Source organism: Vidua chalybeata, chromosome 3, assembly GCF_026979565.1.
Source record: "Vidua chalybeata isolate OUT-0048 chromosome 3, bVidCha1 merged haplotype, whole genome shotgun sequence".
NCBI lineage: Eukaryota > Metazoa > Chordata > Aves > Passeriformes > Viduidae > Vidua > Vidua chalybeata.
This window is the reverse complement of record NC_071532.1, coordinates 113,571,551-113,588,833: the sequence shown is the minus strand read 5'-3', so window position 1 is coordinate 113,588,833 and position 17,283 is coordinate 113,571,551. Positions and strand designations below refer to the sequence as shown.

Sequence of the window (17,283 nt, the reverse complement as noted above, 5' to 3'; positions counted from 1 at the left end):
TTTTCACACACATCTGACCCCTTTTATGTCCATTTCCCACACTTGTTCTTTCCCCCAGTCCCTGCTTCCCCCACAGCCTGGAGCTGTCCCATCTGCCCCAGCATTCCAGGGAGCCAGAAGCTCTGTGGGCAGCAGACCCCATTGCTGCCGGGGGCTCCCTCTGAACCTCAGGCACCCCGTCTGAGCATCCTGGGGCCCCTGTGACAGCCAGGCCAGAGCCATCACTGGAGGTGACCAGGGCACCTCCTTGCACAACCCACAGGATCCTGTGCTCCTGTTCCTGGTGAGCTGCCAGCACTGAACCTGCCAGGAAGCCACAGCACCCCTGCATCTGTTCCCTGAGCAGCTGCAGCAAGGCAAACACCTGCAGCTCTGAGGGCCTTTGCTGTGGCACAGGACTCACCACAGAGCATTTTGAGTAAAAATCAACATGATAAAACATCAACAGAGCACACAGAAAATGGTCTACAGGTTACTGATGTGAGGTCACCATGAATCAGAGTAATTTTGGGGACTCCACAGAGACTGGAGACTGCATCACAAACCTTAACGACTAGGAACAAAGTCTAAAACCAAACCCTCTGGAGATGGATGCCTGGCAGCAGGAATGAGATGACAGCATGTGGCAATTGAGACAAACTGGTTTTAATGTCACCAAGCAAAGCTGCCTCAGCTCAGGCTCTCAGGTACTGCAGAAATAACTAATACTTTAGGACAAGGAGAAATGGTTTCCCACTGCCAGAGGGCAGGTTTAGATGGATTATTAGGAAGAAATCCTTCCCTAGTGAAGCCCTGGCCCAGGTTGCCCAGGGAAGCTGTGGCTGCCTCATCCCTGGAAGTGTTCAAGGCCAGGCTGGATGAAGCCTGGAACAACCTGGGATAGTGGAAGATGTCCCTGCCCATGGCCAGGGAGAGCAATGAGCTTTAAGTTCCTTTCCAACCCAAATCCTTTACTCATTCTGTGACTACCCAACTCTGAGCAGCAAAACATTCAGGAGCAGCTTTTTTTTCCCCAGGATGCTGCAGTGGAGTCAGAGTGGCAAGGATCCCAGTGCCTGAGACTATGTAATCCATCTGGCAATAAGTCCCCACCTACAGCCCATGGTGGGCCCTCCACACTGGCCTTGCTGCAGGATGGATCCATGTGGGGACCAGCACCAGAGACGGGAGCTCGGGGGCTGCTGCCCTCCCCTAACCCTGCAGCCTGCTCTCAGGGCAGATCAGCTGGTACAGGCAGGGAGAGGCCAGGATAACCCCTGCATGGCCTGGGTGGCCTCTTCCTCACACAGGTGCAGATGTGATGCCTGTCATGCACGCCACTGGGCTGCCAGGGGGCTGTGCTCTCAGGGGAGTTTTGCCACAGGAGACAGAGGGACCCTCGGTAAGCAGCTTTATTTCCTAGTGGTGCCTCTGGGAAAGGGGCCGACAGGGCTAGTGCAGGGTGCAGCAGTGCTGGGGGCAGTTGCACCCACCAGGACCCAGCTCCCAGGACTGGGTGTGCTGGCAGAGGGGGACTGGCTCTGACACGGGAGGGCATAGGGCCTGTGTGTGAATCATGACTCTCCCCCTCAGGCCCCCATCACTCCACAGGGACGCCCACGGAGCTGCCCCTGTCACTGGTGGCTCCCAGGGAGTCCCCAGAGAGGCTCTGCCCAGACAGGGCACTGCTGAGGCTCTGCTGCCGGGCAGAACGTGGCACCGCTTCCACGGACACCTCCACCTCGATGGTAACACCTTCCCTGCAGACAGACACTGGCCTGAGGGCAGCAGCCCAAAGGGGAGCATCGCCCCTCCCTGCCCAGCACAGCAGGAGCAGGGGACGCTGTTTGGAAGGGATGTGCCACTCCCCAAGCCCCCTTGGCACCTGCCTACCTGTCAGAGGTGTCCTGGCCCTCACTCAGCATGCTCCCCGCAAGGGCCACTGTGCTGGCTGACTGGTTGTCCCGTTCTGGCCACACTGGTCCCGGGCGTGTACTGCGGCTGCTGCTGGGGAGGGAGGCAGCAGGGTCTGGAGCTCCATCCTCACCTGGTCTGGGGCTGGGCAGCACTGACCACAGCTCGTTCACTGGGGAGAGAGAGCACGCCGTTCCCACGGACTGCCCCTTGCTGGAGCAGGGAGGGCACAGGCCAGGCCTGCAGCTGTGTGGGACCCACACTTGGCCAGGTTGTCCAGCTCCACCACGCCGAGGTCCCCGGGCGTGCGGCCGCCCCTGCAGCCCCAGCGGCTCCGGCACAGCGACAGCACCACGGTCCCGTACACGTAGGTGAGCACCAGGGGCACGCCGACGCCTGTGGGCGGACAAGCGGTCACTGCCAAGACCCAGCCCCGCTGCCTCTGGTCCCAGACATCAGCCACAGTCCCACCCCCAACGTGGGCAGTGCCCTCGGCACTCACCCACAGTGAGAGCTGTTATGATGGGGGACACAAAGAGAGAGAGGAGGACGCTGCTGGTGACAGAGAGGCACTGCTGGCACCCGGAGAGGCTGCTTCGCCGGCTCTGGCCCAGCACCTCGAGGACAAGACAGAAAGGTGAAGGACTCTACAAAGACCTCGGCACAGCCCCAGGGACTCAGCCTCTTCCCAGCCTGGCAGAGCTCCATCCACAGCCACCCAGACACCCCTCCCTCTCCTCAGGGACAGGCAGCCACAACAGCACTGCCACCACAGCACAGGTGCTCCTGGAAAGCCCCCCGAGAACCCTTCCTCCCTTCGCCCACCCTGACCCCACTCCCCAGGCTGAGCACACCCGCACTGGCAGGGGCTGCTGGGGGCAGCAGAAGGTTCTGGCAAGGCAGGACTGTGGGCTGGCACAGGGACGTGCTGAAGGTAGTCAGGGGTGGCACAGAGATGTGCTGTGGGCAGCAGGGAGCACTGCAGGTCTGTCCAGGCTAAGAGCCATGGGCTACCAGGCTCAGCAGGACCACAGGGACTCCAGGACCACCTGCCAGTACCTTCCTACCCATGTAGATGGGGATCCCAATGGTAATGACAGGGACAGCAACACCCGCAGCAAGGGAGATGACCATGGGCGCTCCCAGCACCATGCCCAGCTGCCACAGGATCCTCCGGGTCCGTGACCACGGCCTCTTCCCCCAGAAGGTGCAGCCAGAGGGGCTGTGGGGACAGAGCGGGGCTGAGCCAAGGCTTCTCTGCAAGTGGCAGGCAGAGACCAGCACAGCCTGGCCCCATGTCAGGGGACATCCATGAGCCCACCAGAGAGCAGGCAGCCAGATTCCCCCAACCCTGAGCTCCAGCTGCCTCCTAGGGGGTGCCAGCAGCCAGCCCCAGCCCTGCCAGACCCAGCAGCACAGACCACCCTGCTCCCCCTGGCTAACCCTGAACCTGGGGCAGGGCCTGGATGCCCCCATCCCAGCTCCCCATCCTGTCAGGGCCCCCAGCCTCAGCCCAGTGCAGTCCCACAAACCCCCCCAGCTCCTGTCAGGGCCCCCAAGCCCTATGGCCCTGCACTGACCTCAGAAAGTGCACATCAGAGATCTCCTGCAGGCAGAGCCAACAGAAGAGGCAGCCACAGACCGTGCAGTTCATGCGGTTGCAGCTCCCATCGTTGATCTTCATGATGAAGGCGCTGCAGCGAGGACAGACCTTGATGTCCTCAGCCTCAGCTGGGGGGAGATAAAACAGCATGGGGGAGCAGGACAGAACATCCATCCCAGCCTGTCCCAGACTCTTCCCATCCCACAGGTATCATGGGGGGAGCCGAGGTCCCTCTATACACCCTGGCCCAACTGGCACAGGGGCTATGAGACTGCAGCAGAGGGAACTCTGGATCCTGGCTCCAGCAGCCCCACAGGCAGGAGGCACAGAGGCACAGGACTGCGCCAAACCCCAGCACTGCTGCTCCCACCTTGGGCCAGGGCCTCACCGTGAGCCAACTCCTCCGGCTGGGCCAGCTGTGCTGTGGGGGTGGCCAGGCTGGGGGTCGGAGCACAGGGGCCGTCAGGGTGCCAGGGCTGCCGGCAGTGGTAGCAGAACTCGGTGCCACAGCCCTCACGCCCACAGGTGAGGCGAGGACATTCGGCACAGCCATGGGCAAAGACAGCGTAGCTGTGGGGAGAAGGCAGCTGGAGCTGGGCTGCAGCAGGGTGCCCCCTCCACGCACAGCCAGGCCAGGCCAGGCCAGGCCGTGGCAGTCCCGGTCCCGCACTGAGCTGGAGCCACAGCCCCGGCTCAGGAGAGCTGGGATCCACCCTCACCAGCCCACCCTGTCCAGCACCCACAGCCCTAGGGCACACAGAGGATCTAGCACAGCCAAGAACACCAGCCCGGGCAGACAGAGCTGCGCAGGCTCTGCAGCCAGGACTGGACACTTCCCTGGGCACACCCAGCCCAAGACAGGACAAAGTGCTGAGGAACCTAGCCTGGGAAGGGCTCACAGGACACGGGCACACATGGCTGCTGCTGCGGGACGGGGGCCCACACCCACCCCCGCATTCCCGTCTGTGCTGGGGCCGGCGGTACCTGCAGTCAGGTGCAGGGCACCAGCGGGTGCCAGGATCAGCCGCCAGCAGCCGCCGCAGCAGGAACTCCTCGTACTTGTCGCGGAGGGCGGGCTCGGGGAGGAGCCGGTGCACGTCGGAGGGCTGGAGCGCGGCGGGGCAGTGCGGGCAGGGCACGGGCACGCGGCTCTCGCTGACGGCCAGGCACAGGTACTGCTGCAGGCAGGCCCGGCACGAGCGGTGCGAGCAGGAGGCCAGGCTGGGAAAGGCCTCGGGGGGCTGGGGCAGCAGGCACAAGGGACACTCCTCCAGCGCCTGGCCCTCGCCCAGGGGCAGCACCACACGTGTCTCCTCGGGCTCCTTTGCCTCTGGCTCCGGTTCTGGTGGTGCCTCCCCACCGACGGCCTGTGGCTTCCGCCTGAAGCAGCCCAGAAGCCGGCGGGGCCCAGGCACACGAGTGGGCTGGTCCATGGTGGCCCGCCAAGGTAGCCAGGGCTGCTGTTGAGCTACGGAGGGCAGCAGGGAGATGCTGGTCCTGGTGCAGCCCCCATGGCCCGGCTCCTACCTGAGCCTCAGCACAGGCACCAGCGGAACCATCCCCAGCTGCAGTCAGCGCCGCTCAGCCTGCAGAGGAACTGCCCCTGAGAGCCAGCCTGTGCCCTGGCAACAGGCCCCAAGGCTGTCCTGCCCTCTCCTGCCTCCTTCAGCTCTGCATGACAGGCCCAGGACCACAGAATTCCCAAGTCCCAGCGTGGGGAGCACAGCGGCAACACCGCGACAGCCAGCCCAGGCACAGGGCAGCGTGACACACACCCACCCCTCCCCAGGGATACCCTCCCAGGGCGAGACATGGCTAAAGTGCTTTTCACTGGAGTTCATTTGCCAAGGGACCCAAGACCCAGTTCATTCAGCGACCAGGAGCTGGGTGATTCCTGCAGCGGGGTAAATCTGTCCATTTTCCTCGCATGGAGTTCGCAAATCCATGGCCACCCCACATTCCCTCCCCGTGGTCCTTCCCTCTCCACACCCCAAAGCTGCCCCCTGCCCTCCCCAGCTCAGCAGCACTGCCACACCCCACAGCCTCCAGAGCCCTCCCGTGTCAGAGGCAGAAGCACCGGCACGAGAAGAGGCCAGAACCAGTGACACTCAGGTGAGACTGAGGAGTCCGAGCATACCTGCGCTGCTGGGCCAGGCCCTGGGTGGCTCCACATCCCCCCAGGGGACACGGCGCTTCCCAGGGAGAGGGCAGCTGCAGAGCTCGGGGCAAACGGGCAGCGGCGGGATTTCCGTGGTGACCGGAGAGCGGCAGACGGCCGGGCTGTACCTGTCAGCGGGGAATCATCGCTGGCAGCACGGCACGGCCACGGCTCCCCCGGACGGCCACAGCCCGGCACATCCAGCGCCCTGGGACCTGCAAAGGGACAGCAGCGATCCGTGAAGAGGCCGAGCGTGGCTCAGGCAGCCAGGGCGGAGCGGAGCCACCGGGAGAGCGCAGCGAGTGATGCGGGTGGGGAGCGGGCACGGCGCGGGGCTGCACCCCGCGCCGAGCACCTTCGGCATCGGCCAGAGCACGGCGTGACCGGCCAGCCAGCGGCCCTCGGGCCCAGAGGGCGAGACGCCAAGCCCTGGGTGTCCCCGGTGCGACCGCGCGGGGACACCGGCGAGGGACTCACCGGGGTCTGCCGTCCGCGCCGGCGCTCGGCGGGGCCTGACCCGGAGGGCACCGGGGGAGGAGCCGCAGACGTCCCTGAAGAGGCACAGAGACCGTCAGCGTCCGACAGCGGCCCCGGTCCCGCCGGTGCCACCGCCGGCCGGAAGGGGCGGAGCCGCCGTTGTGCCGCCCCGCCCCGCCACCCGCCCGCGCCCCCGAGCCCTGCCCGCCTCTCCCGTGACCCGGCTCGGCCCGGCCCCACGCCCCGCCGGGCCCGGGCCCGCTCCCCTCATGCCGCGGCCGCCGGGGCGGGCGGGGCCGGGAGGCAGCGCTGCCCCTGCGCACGCGCCCGCTCCGCTTCCGGGTCGCGCGGCCGCTTCCGGCACAGCCCCCGCGCGCCCGGGGGAAGCGGAAGCGGAAGTGTCCGGTCGAGGCGGGGCGGCGGCGGCCGCCCCGGGCTGGCGGGGGCGGCTGGCGGGCCGCGGGCGGGCGGGCGGCGGGGCCGGGCCGGCGCCGGGGCCCGCCACGATGCCCCGGCGGAAGCAGAGCCACCCGCAGCCGGTGAAGGGTGAGTGCGCGGCGGGCCCGGGGGGCGGCGGCGGCCCGGCGGGCACCCGCGGTGCTCGGAGCGCTGCAGCGGACGCCGAGGATGGCACCGAGGAGACGGCAAGAGCGGCGGTGGTGCTGCCCGGGGACCTGCTGCTGGGCCGTGGCCCGGCCTCCGAGAAGGGACCGCCAGGTGCGTGCGGCCCCCGCGGGGACGCCGCCCCTCTCCGGCAGCCCCGCCGGCGGCGACGGGGCCCGGCCGGGCCGTACCGGCCCCGCGCTCGGCGCATCCGGCAGGGCCCGCCCTGTCACGGGCCCGCCCGGCGCGGGCTCCGGCCGAGCTTCCTCTCACGGGGGAGGCCCGGCCCCCGACGGGGCCCCCGGGTGGGTTCTGCCCGCCCGGCATTGCTCCCCGGCACCGATCCCCGGGTGCTCCTTCCCGCGAAGGTCCCGGGCACGACGTGTCCCCGCGGTAGGTTTGGGGCCGTGCCCCGCAGCCGCCGCCGGGCTCATTCCGGAGCCACCGCGGCGCTCAGCCCCGGCTGTGCTGCCCGCCCGGGAGCCGGGGCTGGCCCCGGGTCCTGTTCCACCACTCCCCTCGGCACCGCGGGCTGTACGGAGCGCGCTCAGCCCCGGACCCCGGCCCGGTGCGATGGGCACCGCCCGTCCCGCCGGTGCTCCCGAGCCTGGGGCAGCCCCGGCCGAGGCAGCGAGCGCTGCTCAGCTCCACGGAGCTGCTCACGGGCACTGGCGGGAGCCGCTCCCGCCCCGGGCACCGAGCAACGCGGGAACAGAACGGCGAGAGATGACGGCACGGACTGTCTGGCCCCTGTCCCTGTCCCCTCGCTGTCCCCGGGGGCTGTGCCCTGCTCCATGTGCTCAGCGGCTGTGCCATACTCCTGCTCTGGCACCGAGGCTCAGTCCCAGCTGCCAGGCAGATGGGGCTGCTCTGAGGGCTGTGCTTCCCTGCCCTGAACAGCTGCTTGGTAGCCCTAGGAGCCTGACAGGGGTTTTGGGGACATTCCACCAGGAATACCTGTCCTCCCATTCCGCCGCAGCCCGGGAGCAGAACTAGGACCTCAGCCCCCTGAACCAGTCAGGACAGACAAGCTGTCCCATGTGGGCACTGACACGGCCATTTGGGGGACGGTGCTCTGGGGATGCTGTGGCACTCCTGGGCTGAGGGGACAGGGGGTTCCCTCTGAGGGGACAGCTGGGTCCCTCGGTGTGGCTGGGGCTGAGCTGAGGAGAAAGGGGATCCCTTGGCAGAGGGCTTGAGGCAGGGTCAAGAGTTCCCCCATAACAGCCAGGCCTTGGCAGGATGCCCTTTTCTCATGTCTGTGTTTCTGGCAGTGCTTGTGGAAGGGGCTGGGAGGCTGGAAGGGCCCCCCCATCCCACAGCATAGGTCAGCCTCATCCCTGCACCTGCCTGGGGCTCTGGGAGCTGGGCACAGCCCGGCTGGCAGCAGCAAGGGGACAGTCCAGGGTGGTTCCCGGGATTGTGGGCAGCTGCTGAGTCTGACAGGCCCCAGGGTTGCAGGTCAGGCACAGAACGGGGCCAGCAGGGCATGGCTCAGCTGGTCGTGGTGAGCTGTCCCTCCAGCCCCGAGCAACAGCCTGGGGGCACGTGTGGAGCACAGGGGCTGCAGAAGGATGAATCTCTGCCCAGCTGAGAAGTTCCACTTGAGAGCCTGGCACAGCCTTCTCCTTGCTGCCACCAGACAGTGGTACTGCGTGGGGCAGGGGAATGTTTCCTGCAGGATAGAAGGGGCTGGTGTTGGAGCTCCCTGGTGCCAGCCATGCGAGTGTGACCAGCTGCCCACCCCGGGGCTGGGGCAGTGGCACCGTGAGAGGGGCACAGAGCAGCTTTAGGGGCACCCCTTGCTCCAGCCTGGGCCAGGCTGTGCCCACCACCTTCTACCCACCAGGCCCAGCAGCGCCGGTGTGTGATGGATCCACCCATCCTCTCACCCTTCCTGGTGCCAGGGTCTTGGCCAGCCATGCAGAAGCGTCAGGGTTTCCTGAGACACCCAGAACAGCCCTCAGCAGGGTGTTGGGGCAGGTCGTGGCTGTGGGGCTCCTCACTGCCTGCCGGGTGCCACAGGGTGGGACTGGGGCGTAGGCAGAAGGGCTGTGCCCAGGCCAGCCAGGCTGACACCGCCCCATCCCCACGGTGTTCTCAGCAGACACACTGGTGGGGAAGATCGCTATTCCAGCATACGCCCTGAGCGACGACGACTGCTCCTCTGGCTACCAGCAGCTGAGTGTGGAGAGTGACCCCGAGGAGGGGGGTGAGCCTGGCCCTGCCGCCCTGCCCTGCCGCCAGTGCGGGCTGCAGCTGGCTGCCAGCCTGGGGCAGAGCTGCCTGCAGTGCGCCGGCGCCGAGGGCGGCCGCAGCCAGCGCATCGTCTACTCCTGCCAGCTCTGCCCCTTCGCCTCCCACTACTCCAGCCACCTCAAGCGCCACATGAAGACACACAATGGGGAGAAGCCTTTCGCCTGCCCGCAGTGTGCCTACGCCTCTGCCCAGCTGGTAAACCTGACCCGGCACCTGCGCACGCACACCGGGGAGAAGCCGTACCGCTGCACGTGCTGCAGCTTCGCCTGCAGCAGCCTGGGCAACCTCAAACGCCACGAGCGGGTCCACAGCCAGGACAAGCCCTTCCAGTGTGCTGCCTGCGACTACCGCTGCAACCAGAGCCGCAACCTGAAGCGGCACATGCTCAGCCACCGCCTGCCTGAGGGTGAGGGGCCACACCGGCGGGACAAGGACCCAGGTAAAGGTGGGAGAGTGTGGGGATGTGGGGAGAGCTACTGCCAGGCTCACCGGGGCACTGTGGGTCGTCATAGAGCCAGTCCTCACCGATGCTGTGCCACCCAGCTCACAACCCCGTCTCTTTGTTCTGCAGAGCCATTGCTGCCAGAGCTGAGCCTGCACGTGAGCAGCGGCAGCGGCCCCTTCCTGCCTGGCTGCGCACGGCTGCGGGGCGAGGAGGCAGCTGCGCTGCCCGAGCTGCTCTTCCCCTTCACGTGCCGCATGTGCGGGCTGGTGCTGGACGACGGGTTCGCACAGGACGAGGGCCTGGCCGAGCAGGTGTGCGGGCGCTGCAGCCTGGCGGTGCTGGGCACCGAGCCGGGTGCCAGCCCCCGAAAGGGCACTGGGGACAAGGGCTTTGCCTGCAGCCTCTGCCCCTTCGTCACCCACTACCCCAACCACTTGGCGCGGCACATGAAGACGCACAGCGGGGAGAAGCCCTTCGCCTGCCCGCTCTGCCCTTACGCCTCCGCCCACCTGGACAACCTGAAGCGGCACCAGCGCGTGCACACAGGCGAGAAGCCCTACAAGTGCCAGCTCTGCGACTATGCCTGCGGCAACCTGGCCAACCTCAAGCGTCACGGGCGCATCCACTCAGGCGACAAGCCCTTCCAGTGCAGCCTCTGCAGCTACAGTTGCAACCAGAGCATGAACCTGAAGCGGCACATGCTGCGGCATACGGGCGAGAAGCCCTTCCAGTGCCGGGACTGCTCCTACACCACTGGTCACTGGGACAACTACAAGCGCCACCAGAAGATCCACGGCCACACAGCCGAGAGCTGGGTGAACCCGCGCAATGCCAAAGCCCTCCTGGCCCCCCCAGCCGTGGGCACGGCCCTGCCCTGAGACAGCACTTAGCCCGGCAGTGGGCCTGGGGTGCCGCGGTGCCTGCCCTCCCTGGGGGAGGGAGGACAGGCGGGAAACTCCACGGGGGCTTCGGGCTGCCTTACAGCAGGCCCAGAGGCACACTGGGGCCCCCAGCAGCCCCGTCCTGCCTGGGCAGGGTGAAGTCACGACCGGCAGCTCTGACCCCTGCCCGTGTGGCAGCACCGCCACGTCCCCAGCCGCCCCACCTGCCTGTTTCTGCCTGCCGGAGCCTTCCTCTGCCGGGGCTTGGGGAAAAGGGGGGAGGGGGGAACAGGACTGGTTCCATGGCTGTTGCCGTGCTGGTCGGTGTAATTTATATTGTGTATAAAAGCATTAAACAGTCAGTTTTGTTATCTGCTCTTCACGCTGGGGGCCTTGTTCTGCTACAGAGGAGGACAGCACAGGGCTGGCACAGAGAGGGGAGGGACAACAGCCACCCCCCAACAGACAGCCTGGTACCAATCAGGATCCATTTTAATCATTGTTGCAGTGTGTAAACATCAGTTACTGTCCATTAATGCTCTGTCGGGCTGAGCAGCAGGAGATACGTGGTTATAAGCCTAGATTATGCTGGCGTCTATGAGCGGGTTAGAGGGGACTCTGCGCGGAGCCCCCGAGACAGCTTACTGCACTCTGTCTCGGAGCACAAACCTAAATGCTAATTTGGCATTATGGAGCCTGCCTGGACCTGCCCCCAGGCTGGGCCAGGCCTCCCCAGCTGGGACAGGAGCAGCTCTGCCCCCAGGCTGGGCCAGGCCCTGCACTGCAGCTCCAGGGCTCTGCCCGGGCAAACTGTTCAGGTCAAACCAGCCCTCTCCCAGCTGGAGCCAGCAGCGGGAGGAGTTCAGCTGCCCCCACCCCGAAGGCAATGGCGGGCTGGGGGCGAGCTTCCAGCCCCGGGGAGCAGGGAAAGGTGGATGTAGCAGGTGAGAGGCACGTTGATTTCAACCTGGCTGCAGGTCGTACATTCCTCAGCAAAGGCCCTTGCTCAGGCTGGGGCTGTCCTGGGAAGGGGGCACTACAGATCCTCATCACCAATGCCCTCAAAGGCGTAATTGCCATGGAAGTCATTAGCACCCACGTCGTTGGCAGAGCTGGAGTGGCTGATCCCACGCAGGCTGACAGAAGTGAGTTTGCTCTGTGGAAAAGGGAGATGTTAGGGAGGACACCCCTAGCTCCCTTCCCCACTTAGCCCGAGGTCTCTGGTGCACCCACACACAACTCACCGAGAGTTTGGCCATGGGCTCCCAGGAGGCATCAGGTGAGTCCTGTGAGGACAGCACAGTTGGGCAGCACAGCGTCATGGGACACAACACCCACCTCTCCTTCTACCTGCCCCCCTCCATCCCTAGGGAGTCTGGCTCACTGAGTTGGTCCAGGACCTCTTTCCCTTCCCAGGGCTCTGGAAGCAGGGCACCACAGCCCTGCTGTCCTCTGGGCTTGCCCCAGCCCTGCCAAGGGGACGGTGGCTCTTCTGGAGGCAGTGAGTTCTGGTACACAACGTGTCAGAGCCTGTGATTGCACGTGTCCCCCCCCCCCCCAGGGCTGCAGGGTCCCACTCACCAGCAGCGGGGGTGACTTCACAGCCTGCTGGCTGTCGGAGCGCCGCAGGGCCCCGTTCACCCGCCGCCGAAACATCTGCAAGGAAGAGCTCAGTTTAGCCACACGGGCTCCAGCGTCACCTCTGGGCTTATAACTGGCCCTGGGGATGCTGGTCCCATCCTGAGGGTAGCGCTCAGGACCCAGTCCAGACCCCTGTGACTTCCTACAGGGCCAGGTTGGGATCCCACTCCAGAGCCATCATCGAGCCCCAGCCCTCACCTTGCGGATGCTGCCTCCAGATTTTTTCACCATCAGCTCATCTACCATGGACTGCAAGCAGATGCTCAGCATGATGGCCTGCAAGGGAGAAGTGTCACGGGGCTCTATGCACCCCACAGCCTTCCCACACCCTCTGCAGGGCCCAGCCCAGCCCTTCCCCTCACACAGGCAGCTCTACCTGTGGGCTGGTGATGGTGACCCACTGCAGCCGGTCCTTGCTCATCAGGTACTCAAAAGCCAACTCCAGCTTCACCTCAGACTTCCCTGGGCTGCTCCCCGAAGGGCCATTATTCATCGGCACCTGCAAGGACACACACCAAGGCTGGGAGCCTCCAGAGGGGAAGGAGCAGCTCCCCAGACACCAGTGCAGCTCGAGGGCAGCACCAAGCCAAGTGTGGGACTCCTGCCCAGTGCCCACCAGTCTTCTGCCATTGTCAGGTCCCCTCCAATATCCTCACAGCAATGATCCCCTTAGCCCCAAGGCATGGTTCAGACCCTCTCCAGGCCTACTGGGCCAGAAGCTGGCATCAGAGCCAGCACCTTTCCTAGGAAGAGGTACCAGCCCAGCCTGGCACAGCCGGGTCTCTCCAGCCCCCCCAGACCCCTCCCTGCTCTCCAGGCGTCACTCACCGAGGATGTGACCCGCCAGCACCGCATGCGTGTGACCTTGAAGCTGCCCTCTTTGATCTGCTCGTTCGGCAGCCGCACCTGGAAGTTGAGCTCGTTGTTGCCGGCACTGACGACAACGTGGCAGCCCTTCTCGGGGAAGTCGGTGACACAGGGGTCAAACTTGAGATAGCCGTAGTACTTTAGGGTCTGCGCCAGGCGGATGAACTGCAGGCAGAGCCAGGGATGCTCACCCGGGCCAGGAACAGGTGACCAACCCGGTACCACACGTCATGTGGAGAGGGGCTGGTGCAGAGCCAGAACTGCCCCAGTTGTGGCATTGTACCCTGTCCTACCTCCTTCTTGGAGACCTTTTCTTGCAGGGACTTCAGCTGCCGGTGCTGTTCCTTGTTGACAAGGATCCATCCGTGTTCAATGTCTGACACCGTCTACAAGCAGCAGAGGTTGATGAGTGCCTGGGACCAGAGCCACCCAAGCCCCTGCACAGCTGTGGCCAAGGGGTGCAGTGTCCGTCCTCACCTGTGCATACAGCAAGTTCAACCCCACGCGATGCTCCATCACATCATCATCATAGGCCGAGTCCCAGTAGCTGGAAGGGAACCACACAGGTTAGCCTCCTCCCCACCTCCTCACAGCAATGGAGAAAATCACCCTCCTATGGGCTGGCTCTCTGGCCAGCTCCCCCCTATCCATCAGTCACCATGCCCTGCTCCCCACCCAAACCGGCTGCCATGGGAAGGCAGAAATGAGCTGAGCACAGCAGGGCAGCCCACACTCCAGTGTCATGGTCAGGGATGCTCAGGTGTGTTCCTGGGGGCCAAAGCATCTGTGGGCAGCAATGGCAGGAGGGGAGGGTCCCTCTGTGGAACAGGGAGCCCTGGGCACCACCCCACTGCTGCCCCACAGCCCCCGCTCACCTCTTGCGCAGGATGATCTGGAACTCGGGGTTGTGCAGGCTGGTGACCGACACGTACGGCAGCTCAAACTCCTGCAGCTTTCGCACAACTGCGGGGAAACACCGGCTCAGCAGCAGCTCTGGGCAGCAGGAGCCCCATGGCCCCCAACACCAGGGTGTCCTGAGGAAAACAGCTGTGCCCCCCAGCCAGGGTGGGGTCCAAGCACACAGCCCTCACTCCAGGCAGGGGGCAGAGCAGATGTCCCACCACAGAGGGCTCTACTCACAGGAGAATGCTCCATCCTTGGTCTGTCTCACTAGAAAGAGGCTGAAGTAGCCAACCAGGTCATCTGGCAGATCCAGCTTGGAGGCCACAGCCTGGGAGGAAGAGCAGGATAGTCCAATATAGTCCCAATATGGTGGCAAGACCCAGCCCATGTGCGTTCTGGGACCTCCCAACAGCAGGAAGGCAGCACCTCTGCTGCCCTGCGGCCAGGCCTGGGGCTCCTCGCAACCAAGAAATAGCTAGGGGACCCCAAACATCAGTCGGGACCCAGACACACCCTGCAGCACACCCATTTCAGCTCCCAGCTTTCAGCCCCACCAAGTCAACCCTGCTCCAGAGTGGGCAGATGGCAGGGGAGGGCAGGAGGGGCTGAGAGAGCCCCACATGGGGGAAACCACAGAAACGCAGCAGGAGGAGCTGGTCCCACCCAGCACGAGAGCTCTGGCACCTCAAGGACATCCTCTGTCTGGTCTGACGTAAGGATGGTGACCTTGACCTTCTGCCCATTAGAGAGTAGCACTTCCAGCACCACCTCCTCTGTGGGGATCTGCTGCGTCTCCTGGAGAGAGAAACAGGACTGGCACCCAGCCCCCTAGTGCAGACTGGGGGCCCAGACCCACCACAGCTCTGCCCCTCACCTGCTGGGCCTTGCGCAGGAAGCTGTTGAAGGTCTCGCTGCCTCCCAGTGTTGGGTCCTGCCGCACTGCAGGAAGGGGCACGAGGAGTCAGGAGTCCCATGGGAAGAGGCAGGGACCCACACCAGTGCCTGGCCCTTCTGCAGCCCCTCAGTTTGCCCTCAGAGCGTATGCTGCGGCAGCCAGGGACCCCCCTGCACATCCCCACTCTGCCAGGGCAGGGCAGGGGCTGGGACAGGAGCTGGCATCCAGGGGACGAGCCCATCAAATGCCAGTGCTACACTGGGAGTTGCAGGATGCACCACGGCGAACGGAGCAGTGCAGGGAGGAAGCCATGGGCCGTGCCCTGCACAACCGGGCCGGGGCAGGCCCAGCTTACCAGCCTGCATGTACTTCTCCAGCTGCTCCCGTCGCTGCTCTACCTCTGCTGGGGTGAGAGTGAAGATCTTCTTTGGGGGAAAGGCTGGGACCACATTGGCGCCATACTCCTTCCTTAACTAGGATAAGAACAGAGTGCTGCAAGAGCCTCCAGAGAGATGGCTGCCCTCATCCCCCACCCTCGCTGATCCCCAGGGACCTAGCAAGGGGAGCAGAGAGCTCGCCAGCATCCCTTATCCACGTGGGGGGTCCAGCAGCATGCAAGAGCCCAGATGGAATGTCACAGAGCAGGAGTGGGTACCCGGCACCCTCCGTACCTGCTCGTGCAGGCCCAGGAGCTGGCTGTAGCGCACCCGGCAGTGCAGCACCCCGTTCACGTGGATGTTGTAGGCCTGCAGGGAGAGAGGCCACTCGGATCCCAGCACCTGGCAGGTGGAGGAATCCCAGGACTTGCCCAGGATGCCACGGACGACCCAGGAAAAGGCAACAGTCCTGAGGACCTTGCCAAAGGGCAGATGGACAAAATCGTTCAGGAAGTATGAGCACATCCATCCAAGAGATGTGCCCACTGCACAGCAGGAAGGTCTGCCCCTGTCTGCCCAGCCGTGGGGAACACAGAGGCACACCGCAGCCCTGCAGCCATGCCAACAGACAAGGACCCCTCCCCACTCCCAGGGCTTCACAAGGAGCTGATCCCTGGCTGCGTCCCCTCTGCTGTGGCTCAGCTCCTGCTGATGCCACGGGCAGAGCACAGCTACGACTGCAGAACACTCAGGGCCTGGCAACTCCATGGGCCAGCTCCCGGCACCTCACCACAGGCAGAGTCCTTGCAGGGACAGCACTGTCCTCTCAAGTCCCCACAGCACTCTTTCGGAGGGCCAGAGGATGGGCATGAGCCTCCAGCCAGCCACGGCAGCCCAGCCTCCCATGGGTGCCCCCAGCACTGGGACTGCCCAAGGCCCAGCAGAGGTCCCAGCCCAGCTGGGCTGGAGCTCACACTGCCACTCCCCACCCAAAGGCACCAGCCCAGTGCCTCAGGGCTGCTGCGGAGGAACCAGGAGGGACAGCGGCGGCACAGGCAGCACCCACCCCTGCCCAAACCAGGGCTCTCCGTGAGGTCACAGCTCCTGCCCAGCCCCCGGGCTGCCCAAGAGCTCTCCCCAAGGTCTCCCCCAGGCCTGAGGAGCCTCGGCAGCAGCGGAGGGCAAAGTGCAGGGGGGTCACAAGGGCGAAATGCCTGGAGGGCTGCCTGCTTCTGTGGCCCTCGAGCAACTGCAGCTCCTGCGGATCGCCAGGTCTCTCCATCACCGCTCACCACCGCACCGTGCCCCACTCGGGGTCCCGAGGGGGATCCCCCGGAGAGGGATTTCGGCACAGGGGGCAAGCGTGTGTCTTGAAGCCCAGGGCTGCCCACCCTTACCCCGAGAGAACCGATCCGGACCCTGCGCCCAGCCTGGGGGCTCTGCCGGCCCCAGGAAAGGGGTCTGGGCGCTCGGGAGCCGCCGCCACTCGGCGGCAGCGTCCCCCGGCTCCTCTCCGGAGGCGCTCACGGCGCAGGGACCAAAACAGGAAGCCGGGACAAACGGACGGACGGGCGGGCCAGGATGAGCCGGAGCCGGGGATGAGACCGGACGGGGCCCCTGCGGGCTGCCCACCCCCGCCCGCGGCGCCCGGGCAGGGCAAGGTCCGGACATCCCCGGGGCTGCTCCAGGGACCTCCCGCGCCCCATCCGGAGGCGCGGGGGCGGCGGGGCCCAATCCCTGCTCGGCCCCGGCACAGGGCGCCGGCCGGGGATGGCGGCGGGCCGGGACCTGCCCGCCCCGCCCGGCCGCGGTCCCGGTGCTGATCCCGACCCGCCACCGCGCCGGGGCTGCGGACCCGCACGGCCCCACCGGGGCCGCACCGCACCCGGGCCGAGGAGCCGCGCCACCCACTCGGCTCCGCGGGGCGGCTCCGTTCTGCGGGACAGCTCCGCTCCCTCGGCCCCGCTCACCACGTAGGCGGCGGCGCCGCCGTCCCCGGCGCGGGTCTCGGTCTCGGGAATGGAGAAGTGCATGGCCGGGCCGAGCGCGCCCCCGCTACCCGCCTCCCGCCGCCGCCATCTCGGGCCAGCACTCCCCGCGATGGCGCGGCCGGCAGCACCGCCCGCCCCAGGGCCGCCCCGCTCCGCCCCGCCCGGGGCCGTCGCTCTTCGCCCGCCCCGCTCCGCCCGCCCCGGGGACGCCCTGCCCTGCCCCGCCCTGCCCGCCCCGAGCGCCCCCGCCGCGCCGGGGCTGCAGCGCGCCCGGCAGCGAGCGCCGGGGA

At 66.0% G+C, this 17,283-nt stretch overlaps 3 protein-coding genes across 6 annotated transcripts; 1 reads left to right on the top strand and 2 right to left on the bottom strand.

The window, feature by feature from the left end:
* Positions 1 to 623: 623 nt before the first annotated feature.
* Positions 624 to 6,337, bottom strand: LOC128786131 (E3 ubiquitin-protein ligase RNF19B-like). The gene is made up of 10 exons (XM_053939191.1): positions 6,132 to 6,337; positions 5,634 to 5,869; positions 4,481 to 5,082; positions 3,885 to 4,066; positions 3,474 to 3,624; positions 2,953 to 3,115; positions 2,396 to 2,510; positions 2,155 to 2,289; positions 1,873 to 2,065; positions 624 to 1,739 (listed from the first exon to the last, which is right to left on the bottom strand). Exons 3-10 carry the CDS (start codon positions 4,927 to 4,929, stop codon positions 1,580 to 1,582), a joined length of 1,548 nt encoding a protein of 515 aa, XP_053795166.1. The 5' UTR covers positions 4,930 to 5,082; positions 5,634 to 5,869; positions 6,132 to 6,337; the 3' UTR covers positions 624 to 1,579.
* Positions 6,338 to 6,601: 264 nt separating this feature from the next.
* ZNF513 (zinc finger protein 513) lies at positions 6,602 to 10,689 on the top strand. 4 transcript variants are annotated; one of them, XM_053939751.1, is made up of 3 exons: positions 6,602 to 6,677; positions 8,839 to 9,432; positions 9,565 to 10,688. In XM_053939751.1, exons 1-3 carry the CDS (start codon positions 6,638 to 6,640, stop codon positions 10,314 to 10,316), a joined length of 1,386 nt encoding a protein of 461 aa, XP_053795726.1. In that variant the 5' UTR covers positions 6,602 to 6,637; the 3' UTR covers positions 10,317 to 10,688. The 4 variants fall into 4 exon arrangements, with proteins under 4 accessions (XP_053795726.1, XP_053795725.1, XP_053795724.1 ...); XM_053939750.1 differs by having other exon boundaries at positions 6,611 to 6,848; positions 8,842 to 9,432; positions 9,565 to 10,689; XM_053939749.1 differs by having other exon boundaries at positions 6,611 to 6,848; positions 9,565 to 10,689.
* A 104-nt stretch (positions 10,690 to 10,793) lies between these two features.
* SNX17 (sorting nexin 17) lies at positions 10,794 to 17,150 on the bottom strand. Its single transcript, XM_053939753.1, has 15 exons — positions 16,973 to 17,150; positions 15,297 to 15,371; positions 14,981 to 15,098; positions 14,605 to 14,669; positions 14,415 to 14,525; positions 13,968 to 14,058; positions 13,703 to 13,790; positions 13,305 to 13,374; positions 13,121 to 13,213; positions 12,789 to 12,992; positions 12,337 to 12,459; positions 12,159 to 12,236; positions 11,901 to 11,975; positions 11,564 to 11,605; positions 10,794 to 11,475 (listed from the first exon to the last, which is right to left on the bottom strand). The coding sequence occupies exons 1-15, from the start codon at positions 17,033 to 17,035 to the stop codon at positions 11,356 to 11,358; spliced, it is 1,416 nt and encodes a 471-aa protein (XP_053795728.1). The 5' UTR covers positions 17,036 to 17,150; the 3' UTR covers positions 10,794 to 11,355.
* Between the last annotated feature and the right edge of the window lie 133 nt (positions 17,151 to 17,283).